The 18985-nt window shown below is 41.3% G+C and overlaps 1 protein-coding gene across 1 annotated transcript in view; it reads right to left on the reverse strand.

Annotated features, from left to right (window-relative positions):
• The window catches only part of si:ch211-212o1.2 (uncharacterized protein LOC492735 homolog), a 68630-nt gene that overhangs the window by 41401 nt on the left and 8244 nt on the right, over nt 1-18985 (reverse strand). The window contains 2 exon segments of the mRNA XM_034141567.1: nt 1622-1713; nt 1887-1999. Of these exon segments, the coding sequence (XP_033997458.1) occupies nt 1622-1713; nt 1887-1999 (205 nt within the window).

Raw genomic sequence — 18985 nt, forward strand, 5'->3', positions numbered from 1 at the left:
GTATTTCGTGTCTCTAATGTCACATGTTTACATGCTTTAATGTTCAAAAGGTCTTTATTTGTATCATACTGCCTGTGCTGCAGCACCTCTTTTCACCCTCTGTCTGAAACCAGAGCCCAGTCTGCTCTGATTGGTTAGCTGGCCGGCTCGGATGAGATTGGTCAACTGCTTTGAGATTTCAGCCCCTTAGCCAATTTGCGTACAATGTGTTGGAGCTCTAGCCAATAGAAGCGAAAGTGTAACATAGTGAGGTCACAATGTTACGGAGGTAAGCAAAGGACTCTTATTGAGGCGTTTCAGGCGGGGGTGGAAGAACAACTCCCTTGACAAGCACAAAAACATAAACAACAGGAAAAGGAAAACACAAACCCCAAGCCTGTTTTTCAGGTCTCAGGCTCGAAAATGACATTCCCAGAACAAATGACTATATCTTCACTTCTAAAAGGGGTACATTAATCATCTTTTTTCTCAAAGCAATGATACACCTGTGAGTTGGATTCAGACAAGTCAGAATCAATATAGATGTTTTTATTTTAAAGTAAATTCAGATTGAACATATGTATGGGTTGGTTCAAGGGGAGGTCATTCACAGCATGTGGGTGTGTGTGCCATGTGTGTATCGGGGACAATGGTGAACAGGGATATCCTCAGTAGGAACACTGACATTTAGTTTCCAGGTCACTCAGGCAGTCCTGAGTCTCAGGGGAATAAGGTGCAACCACCAGGCTGCCATGGTGACGGAACCTCAGTGGAAACTGATTCAGCACAGTATCTTCTCTGTGATCCATAAATCACTGGGGCACAAAAATGGTATTCGACGAGGTTGATCACACTCTGATATTTTGTAAAAGCACTGTTGGCCTTAAGCAAGAACTAAACATACAACGAAAAATGCCTATCATATCATATTGTAAAACATTATTGTTTTGTTTGTTTTAACGGACACGATAAACCGAAATGTTCAAAATAAAGCTTATACAGTATATCTATATAATAGCCTAAAAGTTTAGTTAAATGTAATTTAATTTCGTCAACTAATTTTAAATAAAGCAAACAAAAGTCTTAAAATATAAGACAAAATCTAAAAAAGCTGCCGAAATTAAGACTGTTTAACACCAATTAAATAGATATTTTGTTGTCTTTTTGTGGGTTGGGTACCAAATTAGTTTGCTTGTAAAAGCCAAATAATTTTAAGGACTAAATGTGTAATCATTAGCCCTAATTTAATGAGCTGAAGGAACTGGCTGTAGTTGACAAGGAAGTATTTGGTGAGTTAATAATTAAATCAAAAAAGGAGTTTGTCCACACAAACATAATTACATACCATAATGAGAAAAACAAGGAGACCAAATCCTCTTTACATAAACAGAATAAAAGAAAATGCCCCAAAACTGAACAGTCTTAAACAAATTATAGCACCAACAAATTATTGTTGCATTACCCTCATTGGTGGGGCTTTTATCAAATTAATTTAGCTGGTAGCAGAATAATGATTTCAGGGGAAAGTGAGGAACATGAGGCTTTCATTTGTACAGAAATGTATTTTTGGCACAATACTAGAAGCTGCTTATTGAAGCCTAAACAGTCGGACTGCATATACATACCGTATATATGTGCTCACCTTGCCAATAAAAGGGATGTCCACAGATCCCCAGGTGTCCGCCCCCCAGTGTACCATCCCTGACGCAAAGTCTGCCGTCACTATTCCCAGGACTGGCACACGCACACAGAAAGAGAAACCAGGAGAAAGGAATAACATATGTTGTTATTAGATTAACTAAAGTATTACAAAAAATCCATATGTGGACTGGTACAATGATGTGGGACTGCACTGGTTATATCTTTAAAGGGGGAAGGTTTATTTTAGCTTTCTCTCTCAGACTCACCGATGCCGAGGATGATCTTGTAGATGTGAACGGTGGAGAAGTGCAAGAGGAGGAAGGAGAAGTTGATGAAGAAAAGCAGGAGGCACAGAATCACACATTTTTATTCTGTGGCACTCTGCGTTGGTAAGTATGGAAGAGAGAAGGGTAAAGACGAGAGTGGAAACTGGAAAACGTTGTATTAATGACCTGGGTCAAAGGACCATTTCAATACAATGACTGGCTGTGTGTGTGTGTGTGTGTGTGTGTGTGTGTGTGTGTGTGTGTGTGTGTGTGTGTGTGTGTGTGTGTGTGTGTGTGTGTGTGTGTGTGTGTGTGTGTGTGTGTGTGTGTGTGGTGTGTGTGTGTGTGTGTGTGTGTGTCCAGGGTGTTAATATGTAATCAGTCAGATGAAGACAAATGTACTCCAGGCTGCCAGGTCGTGACCTCTCATATGTGAAACACCATCGCTGACGCAGCACCAAGTCCGCATGGACACACTTGCGCGCACACACATACACACACACAGGTATGTTTCAGGTGGGAGCTAGGCCTCTGCAGGGACAAGGCCAAACTCATAGGTCAGCAGTATTAACTAAAGGACAGAGGGAGAGGGACTAACTAAAAACTACTCATACTCTAAACTCGCACATCAGCAATAATATGAGAGAGCGATTTGAGGGGGTCAAACTGAAAACCCTTTAGCCACACGACCCTGAAGATTAGAGACAATGAATTATTGAAAGCCCACTCACACGTCCCTGATCTATTCATTTAATATGGCAGAGCACCATATCCTATTGCAGGGTTTTTACTTTAACAAATGCTCAGTCTATTTGGATACTTCCCTTACAGTAGTTCACTGCATTTTGTGAATTTCGACCATATTGTATTGTCTCAAATCACACACAGATGCTTTACCCTCACCCCAAGTGAGGATTGCCGCTTTAAGCTAGCTTGCTATCTAGCTAACTAACAGCGACAATCGTCACTTAGCTAGCTCGCTAGCTAATTAGCTAGCAACAATAGTTTGTGTTAACAAATGATAACAGCCTGCTTAATTAAACATATGGAATGATTAGTGGCTTCTCTTTGGTACCAGTATATCCTGCCTCTATACTTAAATGGTGGGGAAAAAACTAAATTTTACATTTGTACAGTAGGCTACTGTGTTCACCGCAACAACCGTAATCCCGGCTGGTCGCGTAACATCTGTTATATAGCCAAGATGGCGATTATTGAATGTAAGAAGTGTCCAGCGTTCCACATTCAACTTTTCAAACGCATATGCATATGTCTTTAGCCTTCAATCTTTGAGTTGTCCCTTTATATACTTTGTCTCTTTGTTCAGTATTGTCTGACCTATCGGCCAGAACAGGACATTTGATAATAGAATATATCAGAAATAAACTACAAAATGTACAAAAATAAACCACCACTGTTCCAATTCTAAGTAACTTTCTTTTGTTCTGTCTCTCATCACCCACTCTCCGTCACCCTTCTCCTAATCCTCCTCTCTTTGCCAGGCAAATGGCCGTTTAAAACTTTAATGTCTTCAGATCCTAACGTATCGCACAGCATTAGCAGCCTATAAGAAATTCATGACAGCTTTTTTTAATAAAGCACACAGGCCTGTGAGTGTGTGCGCCTATAGGCCTGTGTGACTATGAATATGCTATCAGCCTCTCATAAGGTAAGGATTGAGGTGGTCATGGGAGATTTAAAATATATGATTATGGATATTATAAAGATGATCAGATGTGACCCTTCACCTTCTAAAAATAGATGGTATCAAAGTTGTGAAGAGACAGATGGCTAATTTAAGAGTAGAGTGAAGTTTAGCTTCTGAATGAGTTTGACTTCAAAACCTTCTTCTGATTATAGCTGGGCAAAGAAAATGATCTGTTAGTTTTGCCTTATTTTAGGTGCTGCTTTCTCCACACAGTTTAACTGTAAGCTGCTAGCCTGCCTCTGCACAGAAGTAACAAAACCCACCTTACATTAACTGTTAAGATAATTTTGTAGAATTTGTACAAAACTCAAGAAGCAAAACAAACAATGTAATTGTTAATGGCTAATTGTCAAACTTTTACAGTATTTATTGTATCATCAACTTCCTTTTAGTGATACTAACCTAAATAAAAAACCAAATAAAAGCACAGGGTTATTTTATGTAGAGGAGATTGTTATCAGCAGCTTCTTTTTCTTCTTATACATACCTGTAGTAATAATAGGAGTAAGACCATCCATAAGTATTGCAACTGCTTCCGGATTCAAGGCATACAATAAGGCAGGATTATTTGTTTTGTTTTACCTAAAGAGGTAAGTTCATGTATTGACAAACCAAGACAATAAATAAAAATGTTAATTAATGCTTCATATAGTCCATGTAATGTGTTTTCAGTCTACACAGCCTAAGTCCATACTGAGGTTAAGTAGATCGCAGCTAGCTCTGTTGTCTCCAAGCTTCATGTGACACCATTTTCTCCACTCTGCCCCAAGGTACACACACACACATGCACACACATGCACACACACACACACACACACACACACACACACACACACACACACACACACACACACACACACACACACACACACACACACACACACACACACACACACACACACACACACCACACACACACCACACACACACACACTTTCTCCAACTTTCTCCAAACATACAAGTGAGCGCTTGCACACACAGAATGATGCTCCAACTGATCCTAACACATTCTCACATCTCTCTCGATTACACACACACATCCTCTGACACATACACAAATTCAGACACTCCATCTCCGTCACGTACACACACACACACACACACAAACACACTGTGCAGGGCCGGGGAGCAGTGGGGCGGCTGTCAGGTGATGTGCGTCAGTCCTTGGATCCTCTGGCTCCCTGGTGAGGGGAAGGAAACTAGGACAGGCCTCCGCAGAGCACAAACACACTCTCTCACACACACTCTCACACACACACACTCTCACACACATAAGCCCTTGTCCCTCAGGCCATGGCATTGCTGGATATCACACACAGCTACAGACAGACACACAAAAACAGCTTCTAAAAGCATGTATGTATGGACGGACATATGTTAGCATGTTTAAACACTTACCAAACTTCTCATTCTACAGCACACACAACCCATTTTCACTAGGCACACCAAAATGAAAGACATATTCTTACATACACGTAAACACAAAGACACTGGTACACACACACATCTACACACACTCTTAGGGCCAGAGCAGCGCACTCATTAATATTGTTCTGACAACAACTGGCTCCCTGGCAACCTCTCTGCCATCGCTCACCCAGCAGCACCCCCCGCCCGTGAGCGCACGCGGGTGTGCACGGGGATTTAACCTGGGCGGAGCCAGGGGAGGGGAACGAGGGGTGCTAATAGGCTGAAATTAATCAACGCCGGCTGATTCGCTGTCTGGGGAATGAGTGGCGGGCAGCCGGCAAGCAGGCAACACATCCTGAATACTAATAGACTCATGGAGAGGGGAGACAGAAAGTAGAGCCCTCTGACTCTCTCTACTGTCAGGTTACAGGAAACTGAGTGAAAATAAATATACTGTACTGTAAGAGCAATGTTTCACCTAGACTTACAATAGAATGTAAACAAATTGAAAAAAATTGTTTGGCACAGATCAGCACTACTGAAATGCAGCCTTTATATTTTATATGACACAATACTCCACCACAGCTTATTTGAGATACTTCTCAACAGAAAGAAATCCTTCAGACTAACCTGGAAACATTTGAAACCAGAACAGTTTTTTTTTGTTTATTTCTGCAAAAAACTGGATCAGAAAGATTTAAAACCTTTTTTTGCAGTTCCTAATTGTTCGAAAAAACACTAAAAGCTGAATCTAAAGTTATTTTCCTTCCCTAAGCCGAGTTTCATTAGTTTTGCCAAAATAACTTGATTTAATTGTATTTAAAATAACATTTCCAAAGAAATAAATCCTTTGAATCTGCCTATTCAGTTTCTGTTTGAATGTGAAGGGTTAAATGAAAGAAGCTCCTTTAGCCGTCTCTGGGTGTTTCTCAATCTCGAGTAAAGCTGCTCCAGAGCCACTATTTCAAGCATACTACGTCCTCGAGTGCCTCCGAAGTACTGTTCCAATCTCCAGCATACTTGGAAATCTACCGAGCCCGGCGTACTTCGTCTGGAGAAATTTCGAGGCTGCACATGTGTACACTCCGCAGTCTTAAAATCCCCACAATGCTTTGCGCACGGACCAATTTCCCCAAATCTGTGGCGGAAAATGTAAGGCGGGGCCTCTCATATGACGCACACCTGCACACTTGCTAGCCTGTTCCAAAGCCTGTTTTCCGAATGCCAGGAAGTATTCTTGCCTCGCTTCTGAAGCAAGTGACTCGGAAGACATGTGCTACCAAGCAAGCGTACTCGACATTGAGAAACACCCACTGTGAAGAGACGAGCTAATTGGTGGTCCTGCTGTAAATTCACAGAGGGCCCGCTATAGTAACTGAACGAGAGAGTAATGTCAAATGACAATACAATTGACCAATCATATCTTCCCTCTAAATGGGTGGGTTTTATTATCGCGGACTTTATGACAAGTTCCGCCCGCTGTGAAGCTTTTCTTGTTTCCATAGCAACAACAACTTCCTGTCAACAGCGTAAACTCGCCTTCAAAATAAAAGCATGCCAAATTACACTTAAGACATACAACTGCAACGAAAGTAACACACACACTGCAATATTCCTTTTCAATTTCAAAGAACACAAATTGGGTTCACAGGTGTTGTTTTGTGTGGTAGAGGGTCGCTTTCATTGCTGCGTTTTGCACCCCGGGCCGATGTTTTGAAAGTATACGCTGTGACGTAATAACTCTTTTTTTTTTTTTTTTTTCGAGGGAATTGGTGGGGTTCAGAGGGCCTAGGTATAAAAGTCACGTCTCGCCAGTGCTCTGCAGTAATGCAGCAAATTGGTGGCGGGGCTTAAGAAAAATGCAAGTGCTAATGCTCTATACGCCGAGACCCCCGGATGATATCTGTATTCTTGTACTCCAGTCAGGCCATTTTGGCATCATGCGCCACTCAGCAACAGGACCCCGCCTAAAACACTGTATCCAGTTGTCTTTATACAGGTACATCCATGCCACATGTAGAAATGTAAATACAAATACATTATTCTGAAACTTCCAACTTGACTACTCATTGTTAATTTTTTCCGATGTTCTTGTTTGAACTTTATACACACTTTTCAAACCTGTAATCACTTTTGATTGATAATGCCTAATGTTGAATTTGAACAAAAATCTTGTTACTTTTACAACACTTTTTGTTACAAAACGGTTCCATACTCAAATTTTCTTGGTCTCATTTTTGTGCACACTCCCTCTAAAAATGTTGCATTCCTTCAAAAGAAAAGGTATTGGGTTGCTGGTGTTACCTTTACGTGGGCATGTTGAGGGGCATGACTAGAATATGAGATAATCATCAACACTTAAAATGAATGATGAAATTGAGGATTAAATAAATAATAAAAAGGACTTTATAACGGAGGCGGAACTTATTCTACAAGTAAAGAGATGTGTCATTATATTACTGTATGTACTGCTGTATACACCTGTAAAACAATATGGCCACCAAGGACATACTCCTTTGATAAAGTGGGAGAAAAAATGTTTGATGACCAAGTGAACACAGCAAGGCTCGAAACCAAAGGTGAAAACACAAAAATAGCAAACAACAAGTGAGCCAGACACACTCTCACACTGATAAACCACCTACTGAGCTTCTGACAAAAAGGAAGTAACACACTTCAAACAGATAGCCAGACAGCGGCCCAAACACCGAGTCACACGCCTCAACCACGCCTTTCCATGCTTCCTCTCCCCTCCATCACTGTCAGTCTGCCTCTGAGATGTGTTTACGAACACTTACTCAGACTCATGTATAGACTGCTAAAACATTAGGCGCTAAACAGCAGAGGGTAATGCCGTATGTACGAACAGAACGCTGCTACCTCTTTTCATTCTCCGTCTCTCTTTCTTTGTCCCCTGGTTTGCTCTCTATAGGCCGTCTTCAGATGGGACTCGGGAGAGTGAGAGGGGGGAGAAAGGGGGAGAAAGAGAGAGATGTGGGTGGTAAAAGTGGGTCATATGCTCAGAGAGAACGAGAATGAAAAGAGGGGGAGACAGAGAGCGACGAGGGACGGAGACACTGAGAGAGGATGACAGTAACAGGGGAGGATGGGGTGAGAGAAAAAGAGACACAAAGAGGGTGAGGGGGGGGGAGAAAGAGGGGAGGTTGAATTCCCTTGTTCAGAGGGAGTGGATCAGTCACAGGCCTCTTTCCTTTCATCTGATCTCAGCGGACCACGGAACCTGGGACACACACACACACAACACACTCATTGGCACACACAAAACAAACATCAACTCAAAGTACACACAGATGAAGAGACGACACGCACACACACACACAGAATGTATGTCTTTATATGCATGCTCACACACACACCCCTGCCAGACAAACTTAATAAATCCATTACCCTGAAGATTCAACAGCAACAAAGAGAGGAATGTGGCAAATGAGATTCAGTAACTGCATACCGACACAATGGCACACACACATATATGTCGACAAACAGATGCATACATCTAGACACAATAGCACACACACATTTTAACCCACATGAGAGCCAGTGTAAGTAGGCCCTGCTCCAGCCTCCCTCCCCTGTGGAGACGGAAAAAAAGGATGGACAGATCCCATCATGTGTGTGTTCCTTTGTGTGGGAGTGTGTGTGCTGCTGTATGCCATCACCTCATCTCCTGGGCTTTCTGCTACCAACATATTCATCTGCGGCCCTCATAAGGATAATTACACACACACACACACACACACACACACACACACACACACACACACACACACACACACACACACACACACACACACACACACACACACACACACACACACACACACACACACACACACACACACACACACACATACGCTCTTCTCTTGCATTGGTCAAGGTCAGCAGCAAAATTCTGCCTTGAAGGCTCGCCTAAAGCCATAACCACACTGTGTGTAAAGTGTGTGTACAGTGCACGTGCTGAACCTGTGTGCACATTATTGTGTGTGTGCTGTGTGCATTACCTTTGTCTAAATCTGAATCATAGATATGTAGCCGCTTAATAGTGTTTGTTATTGTATCTTCCAACCAAATGGTCCTTCACAGTCATTCTTTTTTATTTTTAATTGCCTTCAAAGCAAGAATCTACAAGTGTGGTTGGTTGGTTCCTATTTTCATATGTTTCGATTCTGGTTACTCGAGGTATAAGGGCGTCAGGAGAAGTTTATAGGTGGATAAACTTATTTTTACTGGTACAATATAAGATTAGATTTTTTATAAAAAACCTACACAAATATGATACTATATACCCAAAAAACTGCAGTGCAAGAAGTTGCAGATTTCTAAAATTCAAATAAGGGTACAGTATGTATAAGTTGTTTATGGTTATTAAAATGGAAAATAGAGTGGAGTCTGGTAAAGAAAAAGAAGAAACAAACGATGAAGCTGTGAGTTGTGCAGGGTTATAGCTGTTGGCAGAAGAAGAAGTAGTAGTAGTGGAAGTATTATTTATTTGCTTTTGAGTTAAGCTTTTTTATTATTTTCTCATAAAAATCTAATCTATAGCAACATTTTGGCACCCTCACTTTTAAAGTCTGTGTGCCTGTGCATAAAAGCATCATGCACCTTTTAACATTATTATATAATCTTTAATATCACAATCTCCATTTTCTTTATATCACAAAAGGGTTGGTGAGCAGGCATAGGTCACACACACACTGCTGACTTAGCTGTAGTACAGTATGGCCGTACAGACACCGAGGTCACAAGAACAGATGCAGACACACAGTAAGACCGACACACACACACACACACACACACACACACACACACACACACCACACACACACACACACACACACAACACACACACACACCACACACACACACACACACACACACACACACACACACACACACACAAACCCAGACTACTTGAGTTGCTGACCCATGGTTCAAAGGTCAGAAGTCACAAACCTTCTGAGCATTTGTGTCACACGGGCTGTACTTGGCTCCAACCTGTGTGTGTGTGTGTGTGTGTGTGTGTGTGTGTGTGTGTGTGTGTGTGTGTGTGTGTGTGTGTGTGTGTGTGTGTGTGTGTGTGTGCATATACTGTATACGTGAGAGAAAGCAAAAGGCCAGCTTCTTCTGTGATGCTGTATATGTGTGTGTGTGTGTGTGTGTGTGTGTGTGTGTGTGTGTGTGTGTGTGTGTGTGTGTGTGTGTGTGTGTGTGTGTGTGTGTGTGTGTGTGTGTGTGTGTGTGTGTGTGCGTGCGTGCGTGCGTGCGTGCGTGCGTGTACCTTGGGGCTGGGGGGAGAAAATGGTGTCACATGAAGCTTGGAGACAACAGAGCTAGCTGCGCTCATACCGTGTTCTGTTCCTGTTAGTGTTTACTTCCTCTCTGCCTTCTTCTGGTGATTCATCTGACGTCCAGCACTCCGCCTTTTAACCTCATTTCCTTTCTCTTTCTTGATCCGCTAAGAAAAATAGTCCGTTGTTACCGTTTGAACTACGTAGCAACGGCAGGAACTGATAGCGTTTTTGAGGAGCTTTTTGATTACAGATTTGAAAACATCGTTGCTTGCTTTAAAAGTAGCACAATTCATGATGTCAAACCTTGGAAAGTATCTAGATATCCCTACCCTAATGCCAAAGGAACTGCACACTGAATATGTGTCGCCGTTTGATGTCTATGTCTGGACCGCTGCGTAAAAAGGAGGGTTTCTGCCCCGTTGTTTTCTTGACGCTCTTGTCTTGTCTGTTCGAAAAGCAAACAGTTTGCTTTTCAGCCAAACTATACAGTGCAATCGACCGAACTTCTTTCTGCAGATGTGAGCGTCCTTAACAACGGTCAATAAGTCCTTGACAGCGGTCTGTCTGTTCTGGATTAACAACGTGTCACGTGTTCTGAATTGACCAATCAGAATCAAGTATTCAACTAAGCCATGTAATAATGTACTTTATCTTTTAAATCAATTTAAAAGTTTGCAACCTGTTTGATAGGTACAGTAAGTCATACTGATTTACGTTTAATATCTCAATTAAATACAAGACAAACATATATGCAAGACAAATGTATCTATTGCATTATTTTACTGCTTTGAAAATATGTTGTAGATAGTGATTTCATTAGAAACATAAAAGGTGAGTTTAAATTTGAATGGTTGAGAAATCAGAACGTCCCCTTTTGGATTTGAACATGTTGATGGCCGTTTCCCCTGAACACACAGACGTATACCATTGCTATAGAAGTCACTTAAACAAAAGAGTGATTTAATGGATGAAGTGATATTTGGTTGGCAGGGCTTTCACAAACGCTCCGGTGCTGCAGGATGTGTGTGTGTGTTTAACGGGAGCAGGGTGACTTATGAGCAGTCAGAGCGAGATGAGCTGAACGGGGTTCAAGATCAGTATCGCTCTTTAGATCGCTTACAGCCACTGACAACAGATCCTTAAGGGCAACTCAACATCACACACACACACACACACACACACACACACACACACACACACACACACACACACACACACACACACACACACACAGTTATTTTATATACAGGACACACATGTCAAGAAATGATATATGGCAAACACACTTCAAAAAAACATAAAAGTTTCTCATGTGACAAGACCTCTGTCTCACAACATACAGGAAGGAGAAGAAAAAGAATGTGAGAGAGTGGGAGAGGAGGAGAGGAGGAGAGGAGGAGAGGAGGAGAGGAGGGAAGAGGAAGAGAGGAAAGAAGATGATCAGAGAAGAGGAGAGTAGAGGAGAGGACAAGTCTAAAGGAAAGAAGGAGATGAGAGTTGGAGAGGAAGAGACAAGAGGAGGAGAGGAGAGAACAGAAGGGGAGAACAAGAGAGGAAGAGTGGAGAGGAGGTGAAAAGAGGAGGAGAGGACTAAAGGAGATGAGAGGGGAAGAAGAGGAGTAAGAGGAAAAGGAATGAAGGAAGGAAGGAGAGAAGTGTAAAGGAAGAGGAAGAGAGGAAGAGGGGAGAGGAGGTGAGGACTAAAGAGGACGAGGGAAACAAAGAAGATGAGAGGAGAAGAGGGGGAGGAAGAAAGGAAAAGGAGGAGAGGATTAGAGGAAGAGAGAACAGAAGAGGAGAAAGGGAAGGAAGACATCATTAATAGAGGTAGTGAGGAGAGGAGAGCAAAGGAAGAGAAGAGGGGAGGAATATAGGAAAGGAGAGGAAGAGATGAGAGGTTTGAGAGAAGGGAGGGTGGAAGAGAGGAAAGGATATGAAGACGTCCTGTACATGAGAAAAAAGAGGAAAGGAGATAAAGAAAGGAAAGGAGAGGAGGAGAGTAAAGAGCAGAGGAGAGGCAGTCAGCGGACCGTGACACTTCAGACATACGGGAGGACCGAGGAGAGACGAGGAGAGACGAGGGGAGACGAGGGGAGACGAGGGGAGGAATAGAGAGCGGGTGAGAGAAGCGGAGACACAGGAACAGAAGCCTCCAGCTGTTTGCCCGTGCTCGCTCGGCCGTAATGAGCACATGTTTGGCTCTATGGAGCCTCGCCTCATCTAACTTCTCCAAACTCTAACAAGCCAAACTGCTATTTAGATGTGCCTCCTACCAGCGTCCAACCGGAGCCAAACAACTAAGCACATAACAGCGTGGCGCTCCCTTAAATGGACACTTTGACATTTTGAATCTTAGCTGTTTATTTTTCTTTAACAGACACTTCTCAGCATGTGGGAAACATTTCTGCTTTTAACTTTTCATAAAATGGCTCGGCAGCATTGTTAGCGTCGCTGAGCACATCTTCCACTTGCAGCCCGCTGTGCCCTTAGCTTATAAGTCATTTGGAGACCTTGTGGAAACACGGAAATGCACACACAACCATATTTTTCTTTATGATTACTGCAAGGAAATCAATGACGACTCATTTAAAAAGAAAAAGAAGCAGCGTCCCACCCGGGATGGTTTTATAGCGCACTGAAAAAGTTGATCTAACACAACATTTGACCATTTTCTGGTTGACAGTGGACATTGTTATTCATTTAAAAGAACTTCTGAAGAATATTTATCCATGACTGAAGTCTAAATGTATTAACATGACAGTGGAAGTTCTTGCGCAGGAATAATAGGAACACTATACTGCATGACTTCAGTAAACTCAGGATCAGTACATCATATTTTTGAGTAAGGGGTAATGTGTAGCGAGGTGGTCGTTATTAAAAAAAAAAATAACACTGACAGTTATGTTTGTTGTCCACAGCTGACGTTAAACTGACCGGACTTCTTTCTGCGGATTGATATCACTGCACATAATCCCTTCTTGGCAACAGTCTGTTCTTCTTAGCATCGGTCTGTTATCAAAAAATAACAGACCTCTGGAATGCCCTAATTGACCAATCAGAATCGAGTATTAAACTAAGCCGTGTAATATTGCGATATAACACTAACTCTGCAATTAATGACAACCCTGTTCAACTTCACAAGAGTGTTTGATTTTATATTTGATGTCAGTGAAAAAGGATCATGAGTTGCAAAACTATTTTTTGAACTTTTAAAACCGTAGTAAAGTTGGCATGACAAAGCTCGTCTTAGGTGCCCTAAAATTAACCTTTATTTAAGAGAGCCCCAATAAATCTGAAGGAGAAGCCGGAAACGCTCAAATGTTTTACTGCTTGATTTCTTTTACGGTTTTACTGTTAGTTATTCAGTGTTTAACAGACCAGTTTATTTATGATTTTGAGTCAGACTTAGATGTGTAAGAAAACAAAGTCATCAAATGGATTTATACATCTGCAGAGATAAAAGTGTACAACTGGTGCTTTTGAAAAGTTTAAGCATCAAAATTAAGATTCAGTATACATGTCACTGTTGAGTATTATTGTGTAATTCACCAGTTTGGAGTTAAAGGGCCCATGTCATGGTTTCCGGTTATTACCCGTAAGTGTGTTATGTAGCTTTTTCTGCATGTAAACGGTCTGCAGAGTCACAAACCCTCAAAGTACACCCTGTAGCGAGTAAAACTCTAACACAGAAAAGGCCTGTCTATGCTGCCCCAGAACGCCTCGTTGGAGATTTTTCTTTTTTCATTTTTTTCTTCCTGGGTATGGTGACGTGCCCATACCCAAATGGACCCAGTGGTGCGAGTGGAGCCTCGCAGGTCCCTTCCCGCGTCTCGCAGACCCCACGCAGCAAGCAGGAAATTAACCCAGCTCACACTGTCCGCTCCTCGCAGCAGCGAGCCGCGCAACGTCCCGCCAACACGGCACCCAGACCCCACGCAGCATTCTCATCTGTTTGTCATTACTGGTGTCATTCCCTGGTTGCTAACAAACGCCATTGTAACACATAATCACTGGTGTTCCGCTGTAACGGTGGTGGACCCATCAGAACAGAGTGGGCGAGCTGACCAATCAGAGCACAGTGGGCTCACAGGGAGGGGGGGGCAGGAGCTCCAACAAGCCGTTTAGGACAGAGAGTGAATACACATACTATACAGAGATGCTGTATGAGAAACCAATGTGAGTTTGGAACATTGAACAATGTAAATCTATTCTAGTAGACCTCAACAATGGAATTATGATCAGTAGAAATGGCCATGCTATGGGACCTTTAAGCAAAGTTTGTGTTGCGTCATATCGCAACTTTTCTTCCCACAGTCAGTCTGCTAAGCTCTATGGCAACTAAGTGAGTGTCGATAAAGTGTTGAGGCTGCTAAATCCTAGGAACTTTTACAGGATGTGTATTTTGAAAATTATGTAACTTTTTATTTTATTTTTATTTTTATTATATTTTTTATTATATCATAACTTAGTACTTTAATGCATGTAACATATGTAACATTAAGCTGTCTGTGGCTCTTTTTCTGCTGTAACTATGTACATTTCCCCTCTGTGGGACTAATAAAGGTATTCTGATTCTGAGACTCCAGATGCATGATCCTCTTTTCAGCGCTACACTCAACAACAGCAACAACGAGCTGGCAGAGCCAACACCACCCAGGTTCTCATCACCATCTTCTCATTTAGTATTTCTGTCTATCAAGCTCTTCTTATTCTTCATCCTCTCATTTTTGATAATAGTAATTAAACACTTGGGCAATACATTGACATTAAAAATACTTTCACCAGGATAAGCAAAACTGTTCAAAGACTTGTTTTAAAAGTGATAATTAGTTTTAGACATTACTCTCCAGATCCCTAATGTGTAGCCTACTATGTTTTATTATTTTAAGAACTAGACAACCTAAATAATTAATCTGGGATCATGTGGCAAAGAGAATTGTTCCTTTGTCCTTTATAGCTAAATAAATGCTAAAACAGATGACAACAGTGTGAGACATTATTTGTGAGGCTCCTACGTTTTCCTTGTGTGACATTTATAACATAATAATTAAGCTGTTTAAATCCCTCACGTTCAATCAAAATTCTAAAAGTTCAAGTCATTCAGCTTTCAAGATTAAAATCATCAAGAGCACAGTAGTACCACACTTTGTCAGCTGACACATTTTCAAATTACTCCTAAGAGCAAATGTGCCATCTTTTCAAACACTAATCAAATCAAATATTTCATTCATAACTTGGACTGTTTTTGTTTCTTCCCAAATCAATGAGCCACTACTTAAAGCACCAGTTCTTACAATAATTACAACTTTGATTACTGAGAATAATGATTTGCTGCTTTGATCTATGCAAGGGGAAACACAAACACATTTTGGTCCTGGTCCTCCTGCCCCCATCATTAGCCTGTGTTCAACTTGTATCAAGCTAAATAATAAGCAGTGTGTGCCTGCAGGTGTTGTGTTTGTGCTGCCTGGCAGTGGAAATAACCAAATGCTAAGTTGGAGATGGTTGTCTCTCGAATGTAATGGCACTGAAGCAGATCCAATTTCATTATAAGGCAATAGTGACTCCTTTATTCAAAGTGTCTTAAAACGGGACTCCCTGTCTCTCCAGCTTCCACTAAAGTGAAGTGTCTGCACAGAGACGGATGTTGAATGAAAACAAAGTTCTTTAAAAAGTCACCAGGCAGGTCAGAAGATCTTTTTCTGCTCAGTGAGTCCAGGGAAGCTCGTCCGGGGTCAGTGGTGTGTGAACGTCAGCGCACTCAGAGTGGTGTAAGGGCTTTGGATGTTAGTGCCGTCCTAGTGACATACGCCCTCATACTTTAGCAGTGCAAACCTTTCTTTTTTTCTGATCATACTTCCTATTTTAGGAAGTGTTTACAAGTGGCCAACATGGTCTGACTACAGGCAATTAAAATGCTCAGTGAAGTGAGAAGAGGGGCAGATGGTCGGGCAGAATGTGGCCCAGTCCAGCCTGATGCACAACTGGTGAGGAAGGTTTTATTTGCTAAGGTCTGAGGCACAGGGGGCCTTCCATTACCGCTGTAAAATCATTGGATCTACAGTGATAAAATGGCTCAATTTATCACGTTAGTTCAATTCTGCTTTCCCTCTCGCAATTTCAGGCCCATGTTAGATGGAAACCCACTGACTATGATGTTGTACCAACACATTCTCACTCCCAACTCAGCCTATGTTGACGTTATGTCAGGGTCCCTGTTGTCACTTTCCAACGCAAGGGGGGGGCCCTTTAGCATCGAGTTTTAACTTTCGGGGATGTCCATAGACTTCTATAGAGCTCCCTGAACGTATGTAGTAGACTAGTTGGGATCGCGGAGAAATGCTCTCTGCAGACCCATTCTCACAGCGTTTATCAACCTTTTTCTAACTCAATATCAAGCCACACTTATTGTTTTTACTTCTTTATTTTAATTGAATCATTTCGGACTTTTGTTGCTGTCAGTTAGGGGGAGAGTGGGGGCTCAGAAAACTGAAATCTGTATTATTTCATCGTTCTTTCCTTCTAATTTTGTATTCTTTTCTAAACCACACACTGTTATTTACTCAACAATAAGACACAATTATCCTTGTGTTTATTTATTTGTTTGATTGTATAATGTCAGACTTTTAGAGTCCGTCATGACCGAGGGTCGGAGCAGCTCATAGTAGTTGCTTTAGAGAATTGCACACCCGGAAGTAAGTATTCTCTCCGCTTTGCTTGACAAACCCTGTGATTAGTCCTCAAGCTCTGTGATTGGATGTTTGAGTGGCAGTGCGCCACGGTTACGCCGAGCGTCAAAGAGCACATTGAAATGGGATGAAACCATGGCAGACTATCAAAAACTGGATTCGAACGGGTCCACCCCCCCTTCCCCCCCCCCCCCCCCCCGTCCCCAGAACTACACATGCTGGCTATTGTGTGTTTCGCAACATGTTCTATGGCACGTCTCTACTGGGAATTGTAGTTTTAAAAGACGTTTTTTTCCCACAATAAGAAGTTGCCAGTGTGTACACCCCTGGAGGTTTAGGGGATAGGAAACATATAATTAATAAATGGGTGAAAATTGCTTGTGTCCATAATGGGCAGCATTAATATATACCCACATGACAGCTAAGGTCAGAAGAGCTTTATTTAACAGCTGGTCTTATGTCTGTGACCCCTCCTGTTGTTCATTGATAAGCCTGAAACATGCACTTGTCAAGGTTCAGAGGCACATTTTGCAAATATGGCAGTAGCCAACGATCATCTTAAGATAAGATATACTTTATTGATCCCAAGTTGGAAAACATTTCGTTACAGCAGCATGTGTAACAGCAGTGGTGTTTATTTGTAAATCATTTAGTATAATCACACAAATTCTGTGTTTTATATTTAATAATTCTGTGTTCTTTATTTATTGAATGTTCAATACCTGACAAGGTCAGAGATGAAAAACTTGAGTCGCAGGTTCCTCAACAGTGCATTACAATACATCTATTGATATATGTGTACCTCCATTAAACTGTCATATTCTGCAGATTTCTTATTCTATCTACATACATCTTATAAGAGTATAATTAATATGTATAATATCAGTTCAAATAAGTGCTTCAAAATATTTAACATTGCAGGAAAGTTGATTGTCAAGTCCCAAAACAAATTATGCAATATATTAAACGTTAAGTACTTTGTCAGGCTTAATATTTATCTGTAGATACCCCCAATGCTTTTTTCTTATTTAAAAGAAGACCTTAACCTAAAGTATTCTTTAATGTTTAAATAAAGCCTAATTAGTTTGTCTGTTTTGCACATCCTCCTATTCATATCTTTGTACATCCGGCACTGAACTTTTTTATTTTAGAGATCACTACAGTATCTTCTTGATATTTTCTATTCTATATTTCTATCATTGGCCTTCTACTTTCCCCCTATGAAAGTATGTACTCTTAATATCTTTATGTTTTCATCAAATATAACATAATTTCAACAAAACAATTCAATAACGTGCTTTAACCACTAGGCGGTGCGGGTTAAAAAACTGTCAAGTTTACAGTGTTAACACAATCAAATATACTGCTGTTTCCAGTTTAGTTTATGATGGATGTGTTTTGTTATCCACACATATATTGTTTTTATATTTGTAACACCAAACCGACAGAAAATATGGCCTTAACATGACCCAGTGGTCATATAATAAAAAATATATTATCAAACATAATATTAAAATGAACTCTTATTTTGAAAATACAGCTTCCTGTGTTCGAATGAGCTGCTCCGACCCTCGGTCCTGACGGACTCCAAAAGTCCGACATTATACAATCAAACAAATAAATAAACACAAGGATAATTGTGTCTTATTGTTGAGTAAATAACAGTGTGTGGTTTAGAAAAGAATACAAAATTAGAAGGAAAGAACGATGAAATAATACAGATTTCAGTTTTCTGAGCCCCTACTCTCCCCCTAACTGACGGCAACAAAAGTCAGACATTATTACATTAAAATAAAGAAGTAAAAACAATAAGTGTGGCTTGATATTGAGTTAGAAAAAGGTTGATAAACGCTGTGAGAATGGGCCTGAGAGCATTTCTCCGCGATCCCAACTCGTCTATTACCAACGTTCAGGGAGCTCTATGCAAGTCAATGGGACCCCCTGATAGTTGAATATTGACTAAAGCCCCCCCCCCCCCCC

This window comes from Trematomus bernacchii, unplaced genomic scaffold (genome assembly GCF_902827165.1).
Source record: "Trematomus bernacchii unplaced genomic scaffold, fTreBer1.1, whole genome shotgun sequence".
Classification (NCBI taxonomy): Eukaryota; Metazoa; Chordata; class Actinopteri; order Perciformes; family Nototheniidae; genus Trematomus; species Trematomus bernacchii.